Raw genomic sequence first — 25,303 nt, 5'->3', positions numbered from 1 at the left:
CACTATAAATAATTGAAAATAAAATTTTGTTTAATGTATTCTGTTTGTTAAAGTAGGAAAATACATCAATACATTTAAGAACAATTTCCCCAAAATGTATAAAATAAGCCTGATTGATTACAGCTAATTAAAAAATTAAACAATTTTATCTATTTGTACATTTGCACCTTTGCCACTAAACCTAAATTAGCCTTTTTTTTCTAAATGACAGGAAGTTTGATATACTGTACTGATTGCTATAGACTAGAATATTAAGTTGTTACAACTATATGAGATCTACATGTATTTCTACTTCCGTGTATATATGTGTATGTTTGTAAAATTCACATATTTATACTATGCTGTTTAAAAACTCCAATTGTGGCAGTTTAAATACGGCATTGTTGCTAATCACGGCTTAATACCTAAAACAGAACAGAGTCCTTCACAAGGTAATCAGGGAAATATGCCAATTTTTACTTCATTGCCATCCTGTTGAATGACTGTATTCATTCTCTTTAGATTTAAAGCTCCTCATTCTACTGTTCCTCAACACTCTTTATAGAATTCCAGCTTGCTTTTCACCTATCTTTTAACAGTTTAACATAGATGGCTGGATCAAGTCCATTGTTCCAATTGTATGAACCTTAAAAAGCTCTGCAGTATTTTACTCTTTCCATTGTATCTGGCTTCCCTGAGTGCTCTGCTCACTGCATTTTACTCGTACTCTGATTTCTAAACCCATTTATGGCTGATTCTTTCTGAAGACACTTGTTTGTCTGGGAGCTCAAATTGACTTACCCCCATTCTATTTCCTTAACTAAAAACGCACCATTAAGGTTGATTGAACTCTTTTAAAACACTTCATATAAAATCAAAGGCCTTAGGAAAGTAGGCTACCAGTGTTTATAAATACCTGTTTTAAACCAAATTGATAGGGGAATAAGAAATAATTAGAAACTTTAAAATGTTATATATATATATATATATTTTACTGATTAGTCTTTTTTGGTTGTTCTTTGAGAGACACACTTGTAAAACATTCTGAGAGGGAAGGGAGAGGAAGAGCTATGCTATAATTAAAGATGGAACAAATAGTAGAGCCAAACCACTAAAATTATTGAAAACATTTTCTAGAAAAAATAATGTTCTACAATAAGCAAGAAGAAAAACGTGAAGCTCTTGATTAAAATCTATAGCTTTTAAATCGCTCCAACCCCACTGGAAACAAACAAACAAAAATCATATCACCATATCTTTTTTCTATTTAAACCTTAGTCATTGTTATTTTTGTGGTTTACAAAAATAGTAAGATTATCACTAATTCTTTTCCTATTTATAATGTTTAAAATTAACTGCTGCTATAAAATATTTTTAAACATTTAGAAGTTAATTACAATTATAAAATTAAAAACCAAATGAAAATATAGAATGCTATTTGTTAAAAATTCTTCGCATCCATTTCTGTTTTAATGTTTGATCAAAATGTAACTATTTTGAAAAAACAAACTATGTTATCTCAATGGATTTTTATTCAGAGCATATAGAAATACTGTTATTTTTAATGATATTAGAAAAAATCTGTTCTAATTTAAAATTTAGCATTTCAGAATCTTTGGAATCTTATATGGAAAATGACAATGTTGATAAACTGACTTTTTGATTTACCTGAAACAGCATATAGTTAAGGTAGTGCTTAATAAAATATAAAAGATAAATAATTTGACTTCAGCTAATACCTTCAAAGCTACTTCTAAGTTTCTTTGAGTATGCTTTTCTATTTTTATATTACAACATTGTATGTCTTTGCTATTAAATCATTCATTTTAGCTTAATTTTAAGGAAAAATCATTACCAAAACAAAAATCTTAAGATAAAAATGCATAAATTAAGTCTGAGAAATGTCTTTTGAGTAGTTTACAAAACAATTTTATTCACAATGGAAAGAAAAACAGTAACAGTAGAATGGTATAATTTATATATTTGTAAAGTAAAAACTTGCAGAAATAATATTACTAATAAAATAGCTGTGGTATTTCTTACTGACCTAGTTCTAAAAGGCAACTGAGAATTTAAATTGCAATTCAGCATAGGTTTTTCTTCAAAAATACTTCAATAATGGAGAAGGGAGGAAAATGTAGAAAAATGAACACGTAGTTAGCACTTGCAGGTGGTCCAGAAGCTCTAAGTTTTATAGTAAGGCATCAGAAAAACCAGCTGGTTTCTAGCCCATAACCAAAATGATTTGGTTAGCTTCACTGAATAACCAAAGGAATTTGGCCGTAAGCGCTTGCTTCTACTAATAGAATATTATAATAATCTTACCTCCCTTTATGTAAGTAATATTTAATTGAAGCCAAGAGCCTAGAGCATGACTAAGAGTGAGATCTAATGTTTTAAAACATTAAACACTTTTCATAATGTAAGATAGCTTATGAAGAGTGAAATGGCATGTTACTTAAATATAAGGGTTATTTGTAAACTAGTCAGGAGTGCCTGCAAACACACATACATAGTGCACACTAGATATTCTAGGCAAAAATATATTCACAATCAGTTAATTTTGTGTCAATAGTCAGAAAAATCTAAGACTAGAAAAATTAGAAGTAAATGGCCGGGCATGGTGGCTCATGCCTATAATCCCAGCACTTTGCAGGAGCCGAGGCAGGAGGATTACATGAAGCCAGGAGTTTGAGACCAGCCTGGGCAATATAGTGAGACTCCATCTCTACAAAAATTTTTTTAAAAATAGAAGTAAATAGTAAAGTTTGTATTGGACAATTAATTGCAGTTAATTTTATATATAGAAATCAGACTAATTTCACACTGCCTGTATTCGGTTCAGCTTTGGAGGCTTCTAATCTATAAAGTGCCTTAATTTCTAGCTTACCAGGTTGTTTGTGGAATTGTCTTTAATGAAAACAAGTTATATAATCATACATTTGCTTGCAAAATAAATCAAGACATTTGCTGGGAGCAAAGACATAATAACTTTACTGGATAAATTGTGCATTTTATCTAAGTGAAATACCTTGATGAATAAATAGTTTACTCTCTTTTACAGTTTTTTTTTTTTTTTTGAGAGGGAGTCTCACTCTGTCACCCAGGCTGGAGTGCAGTGGTGCCATCTCAGCTCACTGCAACCTCTGCCTCCCTGGTTCAAGCGATTCTCCTGCCTTAGCCTCCTGAGTAGCTGAGATTACAGGTGTACACCACCATTCCCAGTTAATTTTTGTATTTTTAGTAGAGATGGGGCTTTGCCTTGTTGGCCAGGCTGGTCTTGAACTCCTGACCTCAGGTGATCTGCCCACCTTGGCCGCCTAAAGTTCTGGGATTACAGGCGTGAGCCACTGCACCTGGCGTGGTGGTGTAATCCCAGCTACTCAGAAATTTAGATGAAAAAAAAAATTTTTTTTTGAGATGGAGTCTTGCTCAATTTGTCTGCCTCAGCCTCCCTAGTAGCTCGGACTACAGGAGCACACCACCACGCCTGGCTAATTTTTGTATTTTTAGTAGAGATGGAGTTTCACCATATTGGCCAGGCTGGTCTCGAACTTCTGACCTTGTGATCTGCCTGCCTTGGCCTCCCAAAGTGCTGGGATTACAGATGTGAGCCACTGCGCCCAGCTCAGATGACATTTAATTAACAATTTTTAAGAATTATAAATAGCTCAAAATTTAACAATGTGTACATAAAAATCACATGAAGATCTCAAATGTATTAAAAGTCCATAGGAAAAATGGCTAAAAGAAAATATGCCAAAATGCTAAGTGAATACAGTGTAAGTTATATTTTTTCTGCTTTATATATTTCTATTCTGAACATTTTTCTCCAGTGAAACCTATTACATTTATTTTCCCACTTTGTTATTTTAAGACACTTTTTATTATAAAAGTAACCTATATTCAGCATTTAATTTATACATAATCATAAAAGAAAAAAACAGATGATGCCAATTTAGTAATAAATAGTGAAGAGTAGACTGTCACAACACTATAATGAAAGCAGTTGTCAAAACTAAAGGGCAACAAAGACATCTTCTGGACATCTTAAGAACTGCATAGTTGTTTTTAAACAAAAGATCCTATTTCCACCTAAGTGTAATAGTTGTTTAAAAACCACACATTACGAAGAGCAAAATCAATCTGTAATTAGGTTTGAACTTTTAAATATTACATGATTAAATTACAGACATACAGCATTTAAAAAAGAGAAATACAAAATTGTTGCATAGACATTGGAATTATATCATTTCCAAAATAGCTTTAAAACTATTTCCAGACAGATTATAAAGTCTACATATTTTAGTTAAAATAATTTATTTTCGTGTAAGGAAAGTATAAAATATTATGAAACTACATGTACTGTTGAGCCAATAACTTTAAAATTTTGAATAGAATACTTCATGAATCATGGAGCTCCATTTATATCAAAATATGACTGGCAATTTGGTTATCAATTTTAGTAACTGTAACAAGCAAATTCATAACCACATTTGATTAATCTGTGATACGTCCTAGTACTATGCAATGTAATAGTTTAGAAAAGTTCAGTGAAGTATGATTATTGAAGGTCATATTTTTAAATGTGTCCACTCAGTTTGAATACGTGTTCTCTTCAGCCTGAAACTACTTGTAAACTTGTATCACTGTAGGTGTAATTAAATGATTTGTATTTGAAATCAGACGCTTTTTTTATTCTTAGAGCATGAAGGACTGGTTGCACCCACAGTTAGCCACATTTAGAAACTACTATTGATGCCCACAATTTGCATCTCTAAACAATTTTGAGGGCAGATCTGGTTTGAGGGTATTTTTTAAAAAAATACATTCCTAAAAACCAATCTGTAGTTCAACTAGCAAAACTCATCTTGCTTTAGTAATAGTTGTGTTTGGTAAGAAATGTGCTGTAGTTTTATGTAATCTCAAATGAATAGATACTCTACAAATGAAAGTATGCCTATTTCCTAAAGTTATCTTTTCTCAATATCTTCCTATGACATGTCATAATGACATTTCATGACTAAATGTTTCCAATACTAGAACTAAGGATTCAATTCTCTGGACTTTGTTTCATGTCACTTTTATCTTTTCAAATTGTAGTCTGATGTAATAGTTGATGATTTTTATGATATAGAAATTCAAACAAATAACTAAAGATAACCATAAAGAAAGTTTAAGAGAGGTGATATTAAATCAAGTTCATGAAGGGTAATAGATTATCTTCATATGGAACTGAAGTGCTTCATATGGAACTTAAGTAACATGATTATCTTTTTTTTTTTTTAACTGACCACTGTCAGCTAGTTTTTGTACAACTACTAAACAGGTGAGTTTCTTGGTGTATGCTCATTTCTCTTTAGGCAGTTACATTCGATTTGATCTTGGAAAGTTGCTCCCAGAAATTCTGTAAGAAATAAGATTTAATTAGTCAAATAGTGGTGACTTAATTTTGTAATGGATCAGCTAACTTAAGGTAATTCTGCAATAAATAATTTCTGTATTTTAGATGTGCGCAATTTCAAAAAGACAAAATTATTCCATTGGTGGCTCACACCTGTAATCCGAGCACTTTGGGAGGCTGAGGCAGGTGGATCACCTGAGGTCAGGAGTTCAAGACCAGCCTGGCCAACATGGTGAAACCCTACCTTTACTAAAAATAAAAAATTGGCCGGGCATGGTGGCGCATGCCTGTAGTAATCCCAGCTACTTGAGAGGCTGAGGCAGGAGAATTGCTTGAACCCAAGAGGTGGAGGTTGCGGTGAGCCAAGATTGTGCCACTGTACTCTAACCTGGGCAACAAGAGTGAAACTCTGTCTCAAAAAAAAAAAATACTGTGGACTCAGTGGGACATGGCTGATTAAAGCAGGAGGAGTCAATGCAGCAAGAGCCAAGCCTAAGCTAGATCTGCTGCTGGGGTAGATCATTTTAACAGATGAGCAGGAGCAGGGATGCCAGGAAGATGGGGGACAGGTAATACTTGGGAATCTAAGAAGTCAAGTGTTGAGCAGAAGAGTGTATTCTTAATGAGAACTAGCAATGTTCTTAGGCTTTGAGCTAGGCTCTAGGGCTAGATTCAGACTGGAGAAGGAGGCAAGTAGGAATTTTAAAGAAAATTCGGAAGAATTTACAAAATTCTTAGCCTTCACGATTTCAGAGAGTTGAATTTATCTGCTGTTTAGAGTATAAGTGAACTGCTTTGCAAATTCAGTGAGTAGAGTGAGCTGGTAGAGGATACAATTAAAGTAGTTCCCATGTAGCTATTTCATTGTTCCCTCACTAGTGAGCACTAGTACTCTGAATTATTTGACCTTGATAGCCATTTCTCAGCCTTTTTGAATTACTATGTAAATACACTGGACTTTGGGAAAGGTTTGGTGAATGTGGGAATTAAGAAGCCTTATGCTATCTGACAGTTTTTTCTAGTTCCCAGAGTAAATATATAATAGTACATAACAATATTTCCTGTTATACATGACTAGCAAATATGGAGAGTACTTTTTTAATGATGAGAAATGATATTAAAACACAGAGAAAATAGCTTTACCTTCTCTTATCTTGGTTGCTGTGGTATATTTGTGCAGTAGGAGATGCAATATTCTGATGTGATAAAAGAGATGGAGAGATACTTATCCCTCTGAGTTGCTGAAAAGCTATTTCTGCATGGATGCTCCGAGGATTATTTGTCAGAATCCCAGCATTCTTGTTTTTTTTGTCTGAAATCAGAAATTAGAAATTTGAAAAATTAAAATTATGAAACAATGAGAAACATTAATTAACGTAAGCATTAAGCAATATAGTTTGGTTGTCCTTCAGCTGAATATATGCAATACATGTTTCATAAAGTGAATTTAAAATTTCAGATAAAAATATAGAATTATAATGTATTTTTAGCACTTGATGTGGCTTAAATTTCTGTGAGCTAGTGAATCAGTTTGATTTTTCCTAGATAATATTTTAAACATATAAATATCCAAACCTGCATGCTGTAGTAAATGTACAGATAAAGTGATTATACTTTTAAAAATTGGGGCAGCACAGTCAAAAAATAGGAAAGAGATTGTAGGACTTTTTCAGCGCATAACAAATCTTGAAGAAAGTAACAGGCATACCTTGAAATATTGTGGGTGTGGTCCCAGACCATTGCAATAAAGTAAGTCAAACACATTTTTTGGTTTCCCAGGACATATAAAAGTTATGTTTACAACTATAGTGTAGTCTATTAAGTGTGCAGTAGCATTATGTTTAAAAAAACAATGTACATACCTTAATTTAAAAATACTTTATTGCTAAAAAATGCTAATGATCATGTGAATGTTCAGCGAGTTGTAATCTTTTTGCTGTTGGAGGGTCTTGTCTCAGTGTTGTTGGCTGCTGACCAGTCAGGATGGTGGCTGCTGAAGGCTGGGGTGGCTGTGGCAATTTCTTAACATAAGGCAACAATGGAGTTTGCTGCATAGATCAACTCTTCCTTTCATGAAAGATTTCTGTGTACAACATGATGTTTGATAGCACTTTCCCCACAGTAGTTCTTTCAAAATTGGAGTCAGTCCTCTCAAACTCTGCCACTGCTCTATCAACTAAGTTTGTAATATTCTAAATCCTTTGTTGTCATTTCAACAGTGTTCACAGCATTTCACCAGGAGTAAATTTCATCTCAAGAAACCACTTTCTTTGCTCCTCCATAAGAAGCAACTCCTCATCCATTCAAGTTTGATCATGAGATTGCAGCAATTCAGTCACATCTTCAGGCTCCACTTCTAGTTCTCTTGCTGTTTCCACACATCTGCAGTTACTTCCTTCACTGAAGTCCTGAACCCCTCAAAGTCATCCAAATTCCCATTAGGGTTGCTATTTTGACCTCCTCTGATGAATTACAAATGTTTTTAATGGCGTCTAGAATGGTGAATCCTTTCCAGAAGGTCTTCAATTTACTTTGCCCATATCCCTCAGAGGAATCACTATCTAATTTTATTTTATTTTATTTTTTGAGATGGAGTCTTGCTCTGTCACCCAGGCTGGAGTGCAGTGGCGCGATCTCGGTTCACTGCAAGTTCCGCCTCCCAGGTTCATGCCATTCTCTTGCCTCAGCCTCCCGAGTAGCTGGGACTACAGGCGCCCGCCACCATGCCCAGCTAATTTTTTTGTATTTTTAGTAGAGACGGGGTTTCACCGTGTTAGCCAGGATGGTCTCAATCTCCTGACCTCGTGATCTGCCCACCTCAGCCTCCCAAAGTTCTGGGATTACAAGCGTGAGCCATCGCGCCCGGTTAGGAATCACTGTCTATGGTAGTTAGAGCCTTACAAAATATATTTCTTAAATCATAATACTTGAAGTTACTCCTTGATCCATCATCTGCAGCATAGTGTTGTGTTAGCAGGCATGAAAACAACATTCATCTCCTTGTACTTCTCCATCAGAGTTATTAGGTGGCTAGGGGCATTGTCAGTGAGCAGTAGTCTTTGGAAAGCAATCTGTTTCTCAGCACTGGGTCTCAACAGTCAGCTAAAATACTTAGTAAACTATGCTGTAAACAGATGTGCTATTATCCAAGCTTTGTACATTGATAGAGCATAGACTGATAGAGCATAGACAAAGTAGATTTAGCATAATTCTTAAGAGCCCTAGGAGTTTTACAATGGTTGAACAATGGTTTCTTTAAGTTGAGCAGTGTATTCAACTTAAAGTCACCAGCTGCACTAGCCCCTAACAAGAGAGTCAGACTGTCCTTTGAAGCTTTGAAGCCAGTCATTGACTTCTCCTCTCTAGCTATGAAGGTCCTAGATGGCATCTTCTTCTGATATAAGGCTGTTGCATCTACATTGAAAATCTCTTTTTTAGTGTAGCAACTTTCATCAATGATCCTAGCTAGATCTTCTGGATAACTTGCAGCAGCTTCTACATCAGCACTTGCTGCTTCACCTTACACTTTTATGTTGCCTCATATAATAGTTCATGATTCTTTCCTTAAACCTCATAAAGCAGTCTTTGCTAGCTTCAAACTTCTCTTCTGCAGCTTTCTCACCACTTTCAGCCTTCATAGACTTGAAGAGAGTTAGGGTCTCTGGATTAGGCTTTGGCTTAAGGGAATGTTGTGGCTGGTTGATATCCTATCCGGACCACTTTATCCATATCAGCAATAAGATTGTTTCAATTTCTTATCCATGTGTTCCTTGGAGTCACATTTTTAATTTCCTTCAAGAATTTTTCCTTTGCATTCACAACTTGGCTATCTATTTGATACAAAAGGCCTAACTTTAGCCTATCTTGGCTTTCAGCATGGCTTCCTCACTAAGCTTAATCATTTCTAGCTTTTGATTTAAAGTGAGAGATCTGAGATTCTTCCTTCCTTAGAAGTCATTGTAGGGTTATTAATTGACTTAAAAAGATTACTGATCACAGATCACCATAACAAATATAATAATAATGAAAAAGTTTGAAATAGAGAATTACCAAAATGTGATAAAGACACAAAGTGAGCACATGTTGTTGGAAACATGGCACCAATAGACTTGCTTGATGCAGGGTTGTCACAAACCTACAATTTGTAAAAAACTCAGTATCTGTGAAATGCAATAAAGTGAAATGCAATAAAAAAAGGTATGCTTTTACCTGAGAAGGAAGTTAGTATCTGAGAAGGAAGTTATGAAGATGAATCCAGGGTTAAACTAATAAAAAAATATAAAAGGATAATGATATTCCTGAAGATGACTTTGTTCTGTTAAGGAGGTAATAACAATTTGGTATGCCCAATTTCACTGACAGTTGTAGACAAAAGCATGACAATCTTCATTATTATTAAAACCTGGAAGTCATAATGACATATAAGTATGAAAAATGAGAAAATATAACATCTTAATGGAGTAAATTATGCTGGTTTGTTTTTCAGTGGGTTTCTTTAAAAAACTTTAATCACATGGAACAGTCTACTATTTTTTTATAGGAGGCTCTTAGATCATTTTATAATTATTGTGATGTTCAGTTTTATTGTCTAAGAGTGGTCTGAGGACAAATGGGAAGTCAGAAGGACTGGAAGAGGTGAGCCCTCAGAGAAGGAGTACTTACCCCCAATTTTGCCAAAATGATAACCAGAAAAGATGTGGAATTAGGGAACAGGCTTATTCTAAACTTGAACTAAAATTTATATGGCAGAATAAACCACTTCCATGCTTGTTCTTTTAATATACTCCCTCTTTTAAAACTCTACCTTTTGAAGCCCTTCTCTAGTATTTGCTTCATGAATATTTTCTTATCATTTCAAGGGGAAAGTGAGATCTCTCTGCAGAATATCCTTTGTACCCCGGGATTCTGTTATGCTTTTACATCTCTGATTTCCACTTTTAGCAGGGTGCACTAATGAACTGGTTTTAGTAGTTGTTTCCTCTGACATCCATGAAATGAAATAAAAGCTTTGGAAAGATATGTCAGGAAATAATTGTTCAAGTATCACAAAGTTCACATTGCAAGTGAGCAAATGTTTAGTCACAACATACTAGTAGCTGAGTACAAAAAAAGCTATAATAAAACTAAAAATAATAAAACTATAATCTCTGAAATCAAAATGGCCATAGGAAACTTGAGCAAACATGCAATTTTAGGAAATGTAAGTTAAAAACAAGGAATTTTAAGTACTATTAGAAATTAAAGTGATATTTTTATTTCAAATGAAGTGATTCTTTTACATTCTATCTGAAATTATTTGTCAAAATACCTTCAACTTCAGGAGTTAAAGTGACGTCAGATCCCAAGTAATGGCTGAATCCACCAGGCAGAATTACATTTGTTATCTTTATGGGAGGAGTTTTCACTTGGCCAAATGATCTGCCATCCATAGGAGAGTGGGTAACAGGAATAAGCTACATAATAAAATAAAACAGTTAATAACATCTCATCTCCAAAACTCAGATCAATAGGCTTAATCCTTATAACAAGTCTGAGTAGACAATCAACATTCTTTTTAGTCAGGAGCTACCTGCTTGCCTAAACTCAGAATTGGTACTAGGTAAAACCTGTAAAATCAGCAGAGCTTTTTGGGGAGTTAACCTCCCTCAGAACCTTGTGTTCTTTTTTTTTTTTTTCAGACTGCATTGTACCATCACTAGAATCTAGTGCTTAATGGCAACTCGCCCTTTCCAAAGGGTCTCAACAAGGTAAGTATGGAACTAAGAAAATGAGAATTAAAACTTCCCCATTGTAATGCTTTTTCTTTTTTTGTGTGTGAATAGAATTTCTGGGAGGTAAAAGTTATTTCTCGAAATCTTTCTATTCTTCACATTACCTAATCAGATGACTTGCAGTTAATTAGTTTTCAGAACAGTAAATAAAATGGGAGTTAAGAAAAGCATCTTATAATAATCAATTTTAGTGAATGTAGTAAAACTCTCTAAATAGTATTTAAATTTTACACCTGCTGGGGATTAAGGGGCTTTTGTAAGAATTTCAGGAATCAGCAAATAGAGGAGAAAAATATTTTAGGAAGGGGACTCTTGCTTCCTCTAGAAATTTATGCCTTCTCTGCTGTTGTTAAGACTGACCTTGTTTATACGTGTGAATTCTGAACATACGATTCAGCTTATTTAGAGATGGAGGCCTTTTCTGTTTATCTAAAATTACCTATTTAACCTCATACTTCAGTAAGTGTTACCAAGAATGCTGCTTTATAATGAATGCTAAGGTATTGGTCCTTTTACTAAAGCTGGTCAGTCCTAAATTCCCTAACGAATTCCTTTATGGGAGTTTCTTCCCATCACTAATCTGGAATGCTGTCAAATTTCCTTCTGAAACTAAACCCCCAAAATATTTTGGTTTAAAAGAACTTTAGATTTCATTTATTTCCTCCTTATTTGCTGTTAAAAAGAAAGGCCAGTAGCAACTAAGACAAAGACAAACACATTTGACTGATAAACTTCAGAAGTTTTCTGTACTTGAGTCTCCTGAACAGCTAGTTAAAAGAAATAATGGCTTGATTTTGTTCTAGTCCTGAAAATAATTAGTGTTGAATCTAAAAGAAAATTTCTCTAAAATAAAGATTTGAAATACCCCCTTTATTTTACTAACCATATATAGATAAAAAATAATATTTAATAAAGTATTTACATACGGAATAACTAAGTGGAAAGACAGTTAAATTCCTATGTATAGCACTGATTTAAATGGCAAGAATATGTATCTAGAATAACTCAAGATGACATTATAGTACTGTAAGGGGAAAATCTGAGTTCACTATATGATAAATAGAAAAGAATAGCCAACAAACAAACCCTTTAGTAAAGTATTCATTATTGGTTGAATTTTGAGTTATGCCAAATTAAATGCTTAATTAAACCAATGTTTAAAGAATTTTATATGAAAATTGGGATCTTCAAAGTTCTAAGTGGTTACTTTATGTCTTTTCAATTTAGCCTGCATTACCTTAAAACAGAATTTATGAATTTTAATATGGTAATTTTCATAGGTCTTTCACTGGAGCTCTCACATATGTGGTATGGCAGGAAGAATAATGCCCCTTCCCTAAAGATATCTACATCCTAATTCCCAAAACCTGTGAATACCTTGCCTTACATGGCAAAGTACTTTGCAGGTGTGATTAAGGATTTTGAGATGGTGAAATTATCCTGGATTATCGAGGTAGAAGGAGGCAGAAGGTCAGAGAGAAGGGGAAGTGATCATGGAAGCAGAGGTCTAAGTGATGGCATTACTGGATGAGAGCCATGAGCCAAAGAATGCGGATGGCCTCTAGAAGCTGGTAACGGCAAAGAATAAATCCTTTCCTAGAGCTTCCAGAAAAAATGCAGCCCTGCCAATACTTTTTTTTTTTTTTCCAAGACAGGGTCTTGCTTTGTCACCCAGGCTGGAGTGCATTGGCACGATCTTGGCTCACGGCAGCCACCACCTCCCAGGCTCAAGAGATTCTCCCACCTTAGCCTCCTGAGTAGCTGAGACTACAGGCATGCGCCATCATGCCTGGCTAGTTTTTTTTTATGTTTTTTTTTTTTTTTTTAATAGAGACAAGGTTTTGCCATGTTTCCCAGGCTGCACTCCAACTCGTGGGCTCAAGTGATCCACCTGCCTCAGCTTCCCAGAGTGCTGGGATTATAGGCCTGAGCCGCCAAGCCTGGCCCCTGCCAGTATTTTTGATTTAGTCCTTTAATACCGGTTTTCAGACTCCTGACCTTCAAAACTGTAAGACAATATATGTTATTTTAAGCCACTAAATTTGTGGTAATTTGTTATAGCAGCAATATGAAACTAATACAGGTGGCATACATTTTTCAAGAAGTGACTTGCTTCGGGAATATAAAAAAGGGAAAAGGAAAGAAATCATCTTAAATCACTGAACTAAATTTTATTTCACCATTTGCTCTCTTTTGAAAGACTGGGGCCTGTGACAAAGATTTGAGTAGATGACATTAGATGATGCACTTGTTTTGTTACATCATATAGATCAATGGCTAAATTTCTTTTTGGAAACCATAGTTTTTAGAAAAAAATTTGAAGATATAGTCCATGAATGAATCAATTTCCTTTGCCTAAACTAAATAATCTTTTTTAAACATTGTAAAACTTTTAAAGTCACAAGTCTTTGTAGCTACTTTGACCTATAATAGAAGCCCTTTGGTTAATCAAAAAATGTCAAGATTAATTTTAAAAGAGTTAATAAAAAAGTAAGGGGGCCGGGTGCAATGGCTCAAGCCTGTAATCCCAGCACTTTGGGAGGCCAAAGCGGTTGGATTGCCTGAGGTCAGGAGTTCACGACTAGCTTGGCCAACATGGCAAAACCTCATCTCTACTAAAAATACAAAAATTAGCCTGGTATGATGGCACATGCCTGTAGTCCCAGCTACTCGGGAGGCTGAGGCAGGAGAATCAATTGAACCCAGGAGGCAGAGGTTACAGTGAGCCAAGATTATACCACTGCACTCCAGCCTAGGCAGCAGAGCAAGACTTCGTCTAAAAAAAAAAAAAGTAAGGGAATCATTGTCTAATTGATATTCATCTTAAAAAAATAAAATATTTAAAAGTACATGCATTCATCAATCTTTTGATGAAGGGCCAAAGCTTTTTCTGTAGGCAAGGGTCCCTTGATTGGTATTTTTTATTTGATTGTTTTTGGAGACATCATACCCTTATTTTGCCTACAATTTCCAGTTTTGGTTTCTTTAAAATAGCAAGAATTTAAAGGCATGTGGAAAAAATCTGAACACAATAATCTGTCTAGCTTTTAAAAATAATTTCCTTACATGTTTTCTCTGCATTTTTATCATTTTCTTCATATTTTAGTTTTTTCTCCCACATCTAATTTGAACCTATGGGGGAGGGCGTTGGAAGGGGTGGGGAGAGAGAGAGTGCCCTTTATCCAGACTTTCCAAAGTATTCCATTTGGTTTTCATAGACAAATAGAAATAATAATTTAAAATTTGCACTTAGAGTCCCTGTGTTTATTTAAAATAACAAGAACTGACATACAGTTAGCTCTTAATAAGTATATGAATGTACTGCTGAAGGGAGAAGTGGACTAGAGAGGAGCCTACAAGTATCAAAAGTTGAGTATGTTTTGCAACTGGGAGTGTCACCGGAATTAATCTGGTGAGTTCAGTGAAAGCCTGTTAGGAGAGTATGTATGGTAGTCCTATCTCTTTCCTATTCAGTGTAATGTTTTTAAAGTCACCTCTGTTCATGGACTCTAATGTCCTTGGTTTCTGGTTTTCACTTACATCAAAGATTCATTTATATTCTCTACCGTGGTCCAGGTCTTCATAACATCTCTCTTGGATTATTCTAAAAGCCTCTGAGCTGGTTTCCCTTCTCCCTCCAGCCTCTTTTTTTCTCAAACCACAGCATTCTAATAATGTTACTTCTCTGTTCAAAAACCATAGATTTTCTGTGTTAAATTTAGTCTTTAGAAGATGGTCATGAAGAAACTAGGTGGTCAAAGACAGAATTTTCAAATGACATGCTTTTATTATTTCTTCTCTCTTTAATCTCTTTCCTACCATGATCAGATACATTTTAGGGCTCCTGAGTAAAAAGCCCAATTATCCTAACAAAACACACAGATAGAGGCACACATCTCCTTTCTTAGATAAACTACACAATCCAGAGAGTGGAGTTCAGAATTCCTTCCTTCCTTTTCTGTGTGCCTAAAGGGAAATAGTTTTATTGTTAGTTTCTATTTATGAAAGTGATATGTTATAGTTTCCTATGTTCTAGCATCATCTGACATATTGAGCATACAAATATTAAATAACTTTCCTTATGTCAGAGTATGAAGTATGCTATTAAGAAAAGGATGTTCCCTGACTTATATATATATATGCGTGTGTGTGTGTGTGTGAGCATGCATGCTCTATTCACCAAATCCAGCTGCCTTTGATAGTAATCACTAAATAGATACTAAGATCATCCTCATCAAAAACACCATAGGTTTAAACATTTAAATCAAAAAATATAATATAATGTTCATTTACTAACAATTAATGTGCTTCAAAAGGAAAATTGTAAATAACATAATTATTACCGAATTTTTCTTTGCTTGTAGTTCAGCGAGGTGAAATTCAGCTTTTGCCCTATCATCTGAATTCACAGGACTTCCATCTAACATCTGTAAGTTAGGCAGTCGAAATATAAGCATGTGGCGATGTAGCATTTTTCTACAAATCTGAATAAAGTTAAAAATAACAATTTATTCCTACAAAACTTTTATTTCAAAGATTAACCTGTATAGAGAAGGAAATTTAGCATAGGCAACAAAGAGGACAAATAATAGCTAACTTATAGTAATAGATGCTACAGATAATGAGCTACCTTTTTGAAAAATTACTCAATTTCCTATTATGCCAAATAAAGAATTCTTTTTTAAACTATGACTACCATTTAGAGGTTCAGCCTCCTTTTAAAGTAACAGTATTGTTCACTAACTACAGGCAATCCAAACTCATGAATAGGATTATATTATGGAAGTTCACTTAAAAGTAACTATTTTGAAACTTATATTTTCCCACAGGCACTATCTAATTAATTCAACACACACCTACTGAACTACATGATCCATCTCTTCATAGTATCAACCTACTCTAAAAATTTGAGAGGGATTTAACAAAGTTGGTTTGAGGTTGTTAACTTCAAAAGGGTCTGCTTGCAATGATAGCTATTGCTGGTTTTAGGTATTTGGTGTTTTCAGTGTTCACACCATTCCTTAATTGGTAAGAGGAGTTTATTGTGCCTAGACTATTAATACGAACAATATGATTTATGCTGCACCTCATTTCCTTCTGGGGTCTGGAATTTTGGTACATGATAGGAAGAGTGTGCCTATGTAACCATCCCCCAACAAAATCATTGAATGCTGAGTCTCTAATGGGCTGCCTTGGGCAAAAACATAACATACAAATTGCAGCATTTTTCTTGCTGTGTGAAGAGTGTGCTCTGTGTGACTCCTTGTGGAAGAGAAGGAGCATAAGAAAGCCTGCCCGTGGATTCCTCCAGAATCTCCCTGTGTCTCTTTCCCTTATCATCTGGCTGTGTATCTCTATTATGTCACTGTAATAAGTCTTAGCCATAGTACAATTATATGTTGAGTCCCATGAGTCCTCCTAGCAAATCTCTGAATGTGAGGGTGATCTTGAGGATTGCTGACACAGATAGTATGCAGCAAACAAAAAGAGAATAAGAAAGAAACTATCGAGAGAGTATGAATAAACTATCTTTTTTAAAAAAAGAATATAGTAGATTATATATACAATAATGGAGAAAGATCTCGTAATACATAAAATCAAGTAAAAAAAAAAACTTGATTGCATTCTAGGCCACAAAGCAAAATTCATAAATACCAAGAAATTTATGTTTTCCTCTGCTTGTTTTCTCTGACTAAATTATAATAACATTAGAAATAAATGACAAAGATAACTAGAAATACTCTATAGATTTGAAATTAATATAGACACACACATTTCCCTCAATAACTCATGAGTTGAAGAATCCTTTGGGAAGTAGATTTTAAGAATTAAAAAGCAATAAAATATTACATATCAAAACTTTTAGGATGTTGCTAAAGCAGCAGTTTATAACCTAAAATGTATTGACTGATTCTGAAAAGAAATTGAAAATTAATGATCTAGGTATCCTACTTAAGAGTTCCTTCCTTCCTTCTTCCCTTCTTCCCTCCTTCCCTCTCTCCCTTCCCTCCCTCCTTCCCTTTCATTTTCTTTCTTTCTTTCTTTTAAAGAGATAGGGTCTAACTCTGTTGCCCAGGCTGAAGTGCAGTGATACAGTCATAGTTCACTGTAACCTCGAATTTCTGGGCTCCAGTGATTCTCCCACCTCAGCCTCCCAAGTAGCTAGATCTACAGCTGCACACCACCACATCTGGCTAATTTTGAAATTTTTTGTGGAGACAAATCTTGCTGTGTTGTCTAGGCTGGTCTCAAACTCCTGCCCTGAAGAGATCCTCCTGTCTCACCATCCAAAAGTGCTGGGAAATAATTTTTTTGAAAAGCAAACTCAAATAAACTAAAAGAAGGTAATAATAAAGAGTGGAAATTAATGAAATAGAAAACAAAATAATAACACACTTGATGAAGCCAAAATATGGCTCTTTAAATAAACTATTACAGTAGACAAGCCTGTAACAGGATTAATCAACAATACAAAAGAAAAAGAAAAATGATTTTAGGTATAAAAAAGGTGACAAAAACATGAATATGATGAACATTTAAAAAATTCACAGGAGGATTTTGGTTCCAAAATGGTAGCAAAGAGGCAAGCTGACTTCTCACCCCCAATAAAAAACAGAAAACAAATATACAGTGCTGAGATCTTCACCAGCAACAACGCAGAGCTCAAGAATGAGGATAAGACAGTTCCCTGGGCCACAGAGAAGTGGAAAAACTCTTAGCAGATGGCAGAAGAACTGGCCTTCCACATACATGATGCCCCTTCCCCTCCCCACCAACCCCTCCACCGAATCCTGCCAGAAACCAACTGCATGGAAAATCTGCCCTTAACTCATGGTTTATATCCTGGAAAAAGTAAAATGGAGGTGATCAGCCAGCTTCTCCATCTTCTTGGGCTCCCTAGCAGGAGACCTGTCATTGTGTTAACCTGTGGGTAGCATCATGACTGCCTAAAGGGAGAAATATCCCTGAGAATAGGCAGAGACAAACAGGGGACGCAGGACTACCATCCCCAGCCCAGAAACTCTGCTCTGTAACTTGGCCAAAGGAGATGCCAAATAAAAGTGGCTGCAGGAGTTACATTCCCCTGGTCCCCTGGTCAACAAGCCTTCCCACACTGCCAGGATGATCCCTTTGGGATGCCCCTCATTTGAGATAGGCAGTGCTCTGACCAGTTACTAGAGCTGAGGTGAACTTGGCCTTAAGGTGCCACCCCAGCTAGAACCAAAAGGCAAGCGGCAACCTAACAGTGAAGATTTGCTAAACAAATATATTTAATAAAAAACAAAAGCTAGACAGAGAAAACTAGAATAAGTAACTAATCTTTCAATGCAAAGACATAGATGTACACTCAGAAGAAACAATAGTAGACAGGCACCCATGACCTCCCCAAAAGGATAAAGCAAAAATCCAGTGACTGACCCCAATGAGATGGTGGTTTGCAAGCTTCTGACCAATAATTCAAAATATTAGTTTTAAGAAAATTCAGTAATCTCCAAGATAACTCAGAAAAACATTTTAGAAATTTATCAGAAAAATTTAACAAAGGAATTGAAATAATAAAAAATATCAAATAGAAATCTTGGAACTAAGAAATAAATTTGCTGAACTGAAAACCTCTTTAGAGGCTCTTGACATCAGAATAACCAAGCAGAGGAAAGAATCAATGAGTTCAAAGACTTGCTATTTGAAAAGATATGGGGGTGGGATGGGGGGGAAAGGAATGAAAAGGAATGAAGACCATGTACAAGATATAGAAAATTGCCTCAAAAGACCAAATCTAAGAATGATTGGTATCCAAGAGGGATCTGGGCAAAGAGCAAGGGGTAGAAAGCTTATTCAAAGAAATAATAACATAAAACTTTCCAAAACTTGAGAAAGATAAATCCAGGTTACAGGAATGTCTTAGAACACCAAGCCAATTCAATCCAAATAAGACTACCCCAAGGCATCTAATAATCAAATTCTCAAAGGTCAAGATATGAAAAGCAGTATAGATAAGAAGGAAATAACATAAAGAAGTTCCAATTTGTCTGGCAACAGACTTCTCAATGGAAACCATATAGGCCAGGAGCAAATGGAATGACGTTTTCAAAGTGCTCAAAGAAAAAAAGAACTGCCATTAAAAATACTTTATCCAGCAAAATTGACGTTCACATTTGAAGGACAGATAAAGTCTTCCACAAACAAAAGCTGAGAGAATTCACCACAACTAGGCCTGTCTTGCAAGAAATCCTAAAGGGAGTTCTTCAATCTGAAAGAAAACCTATTAACATGCAAAAGAAAGCTTTTCAAGGTATAAAGCCAACTGGCAAAATTAAGTACATAGACAAACCCAGAATACTCTATTATTATATTTGTGGTGTGCAATCCACTCATAATTCTAGTACAACACTCCAAAAACCTATCAAAAACAATAACAGTTACAGCAACCTATTAACAGCTAGTTAACTTGAAAATATGGGCCAGGCGCAGTGGCTCATGCCTATAATCCCAGTGCTTTGGGAGGTCAAGGTGGGCAGATCACGTGAGGTCAGGAGTTTGATACCAGCCTGGCCAACATGGTGAAACCCATCTCTACGAAAAATACAAAAATTAGCCAGGCATGGTGGTGGGTGCCTGTAATCCCAGATACTCAGGAGGCTGAGGCAGGAGAATTGTTTGAACCCGGGAGGTGGAAGTTGCAGTAAGCCAAGATTGCGCCACTGCACTCCAGCCTGGGTGACAGAGCCAGACTCCATCTCAAAACAAACAAACAAACAACAAAACAAAAACCACCAAAAAAACAAAAAACAAAAAATCCCGAAATGAAAACATGTAAATTGAAAGAAAGTTAAAATGTAGGGGGCCAGAGAATAGAGTTGTGTAGAATTTTTGCATGTGTTTTTTCCTTTGTTTCTGTTCTTTTTTTTTTCTAGTTTTTTGTTTGTTTGTTTTGTTTTTGTTTTTTTGAGACAGAGTTTCACCCTTGTTGCCCAGGCTGGAGCGCAGTGGTATGATCTCAGCTCACCACAACCTCTGCCTCCTGGGGTTCAAATGATTCTTCTGCCTCAGCCTCCCAAGTAGCTGAGATTACAGGCATGTGCCACTACACCTGGCTAATTTTGTATTTTTAGTAGAGACAGGGTTTCTTCATGTTGGGTCAGGGTGGTCTTGAACTCCTGATGTCCCGTGATCCACCTGCCTCGTCCTCCCAAAGTGCTGGGATTACAGGTGTGAGCCACCACCCCCGGCCATTCCTGTTCTTTTATTTACCTTCTCAGATAAGTTGTCATCTCTTTAAAATAACTTGTTGTATCTATAATTTTTTAAGCTTATGGTAACCACAATGCAAAAACCTATAACAGATTCATTAAAAATAAAAGCAACAAATTAAAACACTTAACTAAAAAGGAAGAAAATCACTTATCCAAAAAGGAAGGCAGTAAAAAAGGAAGGAGTTACAAAACAACTGAAAGCAAGCAACAAAATAGCAGTAGTAAGTTCTTATTATGAATAATAACACTGAATGTAAATGGTCTCAGTGTTCCAATTAAAAGGCATACAGTGGTGGAAAGGATATAGAAAAAAGACCTGAATGTGGGCCAAGATGGCTGATTAGAAGCAGCTGCGGTCTGCAGCGCTCACAGAGAGGAGTGAAAGCAGTGAGTGAACTCAGCACCTTCAGCTGAAATATCCAGGTTCTCACATTGGGACTGACTAGGCAATCAACTGGATCCATGGGGAACAAAGAAAAGCAAGGTGGGGTGACAGCCCACATGGGAGTGGCACAGAGCCAAATGAACCCCCATCCCCAGCCAAGGGAAGCGGTGAGTGTGCTATCGTGCCCAGGAAACCACGCTTCTCCCATGAATCTTTGCAACCCACAAATTGGGAGATCCCCTTGTGAGCCTGTGTCTCCAGGGCTTTGGGTCTGATACACAGAGCAGTGTGGAGTCTTGGCAGAGTAGCTGCTCAGGCACAGAGACCCAGAAGTTTTATATACTCCAGCGCCGGGATTCTGGCAAGGCAGTAGATCTGTCTGTACTTTCCCCTAGGAAGGGGGTTGAATCCAGGGAGCCAAGCAGTGTCGGTCTGCAGGCCTCAGTTTCATGGCACCTCATAAGTTAAGACCCACTGGCTTAGAATTCCAGCCAGCCAAGGGCAATAGGCTGAGTCTGCCTGAAACCAGAGGCAGTTCCTGGGGGAAGGATGAGTCTGCCTGAAACCAGAAGCAGTTCTTGGGGGAAAGGGTGGCAGCCATTTCTGTGGTTCAGTCAAGTCAGTGTTCCAGCCTGCCATCTGTAGAGAGTCCAGGTGGTCTGGACGAGGAGGGTTCCCCCTAACTGCAACACACCTGCTTTGCAAGATCATGCTCAGACTGCTTCTTTAAGTGGCACCCTGATCCATTCTTCCTCACTGGGTGGGGCCCCCTTGTGGGGGGCCTGGAGTCATTCCAGCCAGGCTTATATGCACTGAACCCTGATCTCTCCCTGGGATGGAACTCCTGTGGGGAGAGGCGGACAGTGTCTCTGCTGTTTGGTTGACTCAGCTTTTCCAGCCTGCTGGCTCTGGAGAGTCCAGGAGGTCCGGACGAGGAAGAGTCCCTCACCAATGGAGCACACTGGCTCTACCAAAAGCAGCCAGACTACTCCTGTAAGTGTGTCCTTGATCCTGTTCCTCCTTACTGGGTGAGACCTCCTAACAGGGGTCTCCAGACACCTCCTACAGGTGCATTTGGGCCAGCAACAGGTCAGTACCACCCTGGGATGGAGCTTACAGAGGAAGGAGCAGGCTGCCATCTTTGCTGCTTTGCAGCCTTCACTGGATATACCTCCAGGTGTGGGAAAAATGGAGGCAATTAGCGTCTGCGGTGGACCCCCAGCAAACTGCAGCAGCCCTATGGTTGCTAATAATTAGTGGCCTGATTGTTAAGAACAAACAAACAGACAAGAACATCAACAAAAATGACCCCACAAAAGCCCCACTCAAAGCTCAGCAATCTCAAAGATTGAAGGTAGATAAGCCCCTAAAAATGAGAAAAAAATCAATGCAAAAACATTGCAAACACAAAAAGCCAGAGTGCCTCTTCTCCTACAAATGACCACAACACCAAATAACCAGCAAGGGCACAGAACAGGGCAGAGGCTGAGATGGCTGAATTGATAGAAGTAGGCTTCAGAAGGTGGGTAATAACGAACTTTGCTGAGCTAAAGGAGCGTGTTGTAACCCAATGCAAAGAAGCTAAGAAACATAATAAAACAATACAGGAGCTGATCATCAGAATAGTCAGTTTAGAGAGAAACGTAACTGACCTGATACAGCTGAAAAACACAACATGAGAACTTTACAATGCAATCATAAATATCAATAGCAGAATAGACCAGGCAGTGAAAGGATCTCAGAGGTTGAAGACTATCTTTCTGAAATAAGACAGGGCTGGGCATGGTGGCTCATGCCTGCAATCTCAGCACTTTGGGAGGCCAAGAAGGGTGGATCACCGGAGGTCAGGAGTTTGAGACCAGCCTGGCCAACATGGTGAAACCTGTCTCTACTAAAAATACAAAAATTAGCTGGGCGTGGTGGTGTGTGCCTGTAATCCTAGCTACTCAGGAGGCTGAGGCAGGAGAATCACTTGAACCCAGGAGGTGGAGGTTGCAGTGAGCCGAGATTGTGCCACTGCACTCCAGCCTAGGTGACAGAGTGAGACTCTGTCTCAAATAAAATAAAATAAAATGACAGATAGAAAAGATTAGAGAAAAAAGAACAAAAAGGCATGAACAAAACCTCCCAGATATATGGGATTATATAAAAAGATCGAACCTATGACTGGTTGGGGTACCTGAAAGAGATGGGGAGACTGACACCAAGTTAGAAAATATACTTCAGGATATTATCTAGGAGAACTTCCCCAACCTAGCAAGACAGGCTAACATTCAGATTTAGGAAATTCAGAGAACCCCAGTAAGATACTCCATAAAAAGATCAACCCCAAGACACATACATAATCGTCAGATTCTCCAAGGTCAAAATGAAAGAAAAAATGTTAAGAGCAGCCAGAGAAAAAGACCAAGTCACCTACAAAGGGAAGCCCATCAGACTAACAGCATACCTTTCAGCAGAAATCCTACAAACCAGAAGAGACTGGGGGCCAATGTTCAACATTCTTAAAAGAATTTCCAACCTAGAATTTCATATCTGGCCAAACTAAGTTTCATAAGTGAAGGAGAAATGAGATCCTTTTCAGACAAGCAAATGCAGAGGGAATTTGTCACCACCAGGCCTGCCTTGCAACAGGTCCTGAAGAAAGCACTAAATATGGAAAGGAAAAACCATTAGCAGCCACTACAAAAACACACTGAAGTACACAGACCAGTGACAACTATGAAGTAACTACATAAACAAGTCTGCAAAATAATCAGCCAGCATCATGATGACAGAATCAAATTCACACATAACAATACTAACCTTAAACGTAAATGGTCTAGATGTCCCAATTAAAAGACACAGAATGGCAAGCTGGATAAAGAACCAAGACCCCAATATCAGTATGATATTGGTTGGGAGATTGTAATATATGGCTCTTATTATTTTGAGGTATATTCCTTCAATAACTAGTTTATTGAGAATTTTTAACATGAAGAGATGTTGAACTTTATCAAAGGCCTGTTCTACATCTATTGAAATAATTATGTGATTTTTGTCTTTAGTTCTTTGCATGTGATGAGCCACATTTATTGATTTGCACGTGTTGAACCAACCTTGCATCACAGGGATGAAGCCAACCTGATCATGGTGGATAAGCCTTTTGATATGCTGCTGGATTTGGTTTGCCAGCATTGAGGATTTTTGCATCAACAGTCATCAGAGATATTGGCCTGAAGTTTTCTTTTTTTGTTGTATCTCTGCCAGGTTTTGGTATCAAAATGATGCTGGCCTCGTAAAATGAGTTAGGGTGGAGACCCTCCTTTTCAATTTTTTGCAATAATTTCAGTAGAAATGGTACCAGTTCTTCTTTGTACCTCTGGAATTAAGCTGTAAATTTGTCTGGTCCTGGGCTTGTTTTTGGTTGTTAGGCTATTTATTACTATCTGAATTTCAGGACTCATTATTCAGGGATTCAATTTCTTCCTAGTTCAGTCTTGGGAGGGTGTACATATCCAGGAATTTATCCATTTCTTCTAGATTTTCTAGTTCATGTGCATAGAGGTGTTTATAGTATTCTCTGATGGTTGTTTGTATTTTTGTGGGGTCAGTGGTGATATTCCCCTTATAATTTTAGATTGTATTTATCTGATTCTTCTCTCTTTTCTTCTTTACTAGTCTAGTTAGCAGTCTATCTATTTTATTAATTTTTTCAAAAAACCACGTCCTGGAGTTGTTGATTTTTTGAAGGGATTTTCATGTCTCTTTCCTCCTTCAGTTCTGCTCTGATCTCAGTTATTTCTTGTCTTCTGCTAGCTTTGGTGTCTGTTTGCTCTTGGTTTCTAGTTCTTTTGGTTGTGATGTTAGGTTGTTAACTTGAGATCTAACTTTTTGATGTGGGCATTTAGTGCTATAAATTCCCCTCTTAACACTGCTTTATCTGCCCCCAGAGATTCTGATACATTGTCTCTTTGTTCTCATTAGTTTCAAAGAACTTCTTGAGTTCTGCCTTACTTTTATTATTTACCCAGCAGTCATTCAGGAGCAGGTTGGTCAATTTCCATGTAGTTGTGTGGTTTTGAGTGAATTTCTTAATCTTAAATTCTAATTTGATTGTATTGTGATTTGAGAGACTGTTTGTTATGATTTCAGTCCTTTTGCGTTTGCTGAGGAGTGTTTGACTTCCGATTATGTGATTAATTTTTGAGTAAGTGCCATGAGGCAATGAGAATGTATATTTTGTTGTTGGGGGGTGGAGAGTTCTGTAGATATCTATCAGATCCACTTGATCCAGAGCTGAGTTCAGGTACTGAATATCTTTGTTAATTTTCTGTCTCAATGATCTGTCTAATACTGTCAGTGGCGTGTTAAAATCTTCCACTATTATTGTGTGGGAGTCTAAGTCTCTTTATAGGTCGCTAAGAACTGCTATGAATCTGGGTGCTCCTTTATGGTGTGACTATATATTTAGGACAGTTAGCTCTTGTTGGATTGAAACATTTACCATTACGTAATGCTCTTCTTTGTC

At 36.8% G+C, this 25,303-nt stretch overlaps 1 protein-coding gene and 1 long non-coding RNA gene across 4 annotated transcripts in view; one reads left to right on the top strand and one right to left on the bottom strand.

The window, feature by feature from the left end:
• Window positions 1–25,303, top strand: part of LOC129526751 (uncharacterized) — a 128,779-nt gene that overhangs the window by 23,224 nt on the left and 80,252 nt on the right. For 2 of the 3 annotated variants that reach the window (XR_010130761.1, XR_008671495.2), the window contains exons 2-3: window positions 11,062–11,130; window positions 15,519–15,583. This is a non-coding gene — a long non-coding RNA (uncharacterized lncRNA). The remainder of the gene's footprint in view (window positions 1–11,061; window positions 11,131–15,518; window positions 15,584–25,303) is intronic. The other variant, XR_008671494.2, reaches the window with a different exon arrangement.
• LRRC9 (leucine rich repeat containing 9) overlaps window positions 4,410–25,303 on the bottom strand; it is a 142,466-nt gene continuing 121,572 nt past the window's right edge. The window contains exons 30-33 of the mRNA XM_055361940.1: window positions 15,498–15,638; window positions 10,692–10,836; window positions 6,527–6,695; window positions 4,410–5,386 (exon numbers count right to left, since the gene is read on the bottom strand). Of these exons, the coding sequence (XP_055217915.1) occupies window positions 5,347–5,386; window positions 6,527–6,695; window positions 10,692–10,836; window positions 15,498–15,638 (495 nt within the window). The 3' untranslated portion in view covers window positions 4,410–5,346. The remainder of the gene's footprint in view (window positions 5,387–6,526; window positions 6,696–10,691; window positions 10,837–15,497; window positions 15,639–25,303) is intronic.

The sequence above is a fragment of the Gorilla gorilla genome, chromosome 15, assembly GCF_029281585.2.
Source record: "Gorilla gorilla gorilla isolate KB3781 chromosome 15, NHGRI_mGorGor1-v2.1_pri, whole genome shotgun sequence".
Classification (NCBI taxonomy): domain Eukaryota; kingdom Metazoa; phylum Chordata; class Mammalia; order Primates; family Hominidae; genus Gorilla; species Gorilla gorilla.
Note: the sequence above shows the minus strand (reverse complement) of the source record. Positions and strands in the feature narration are given on the sequence as shown.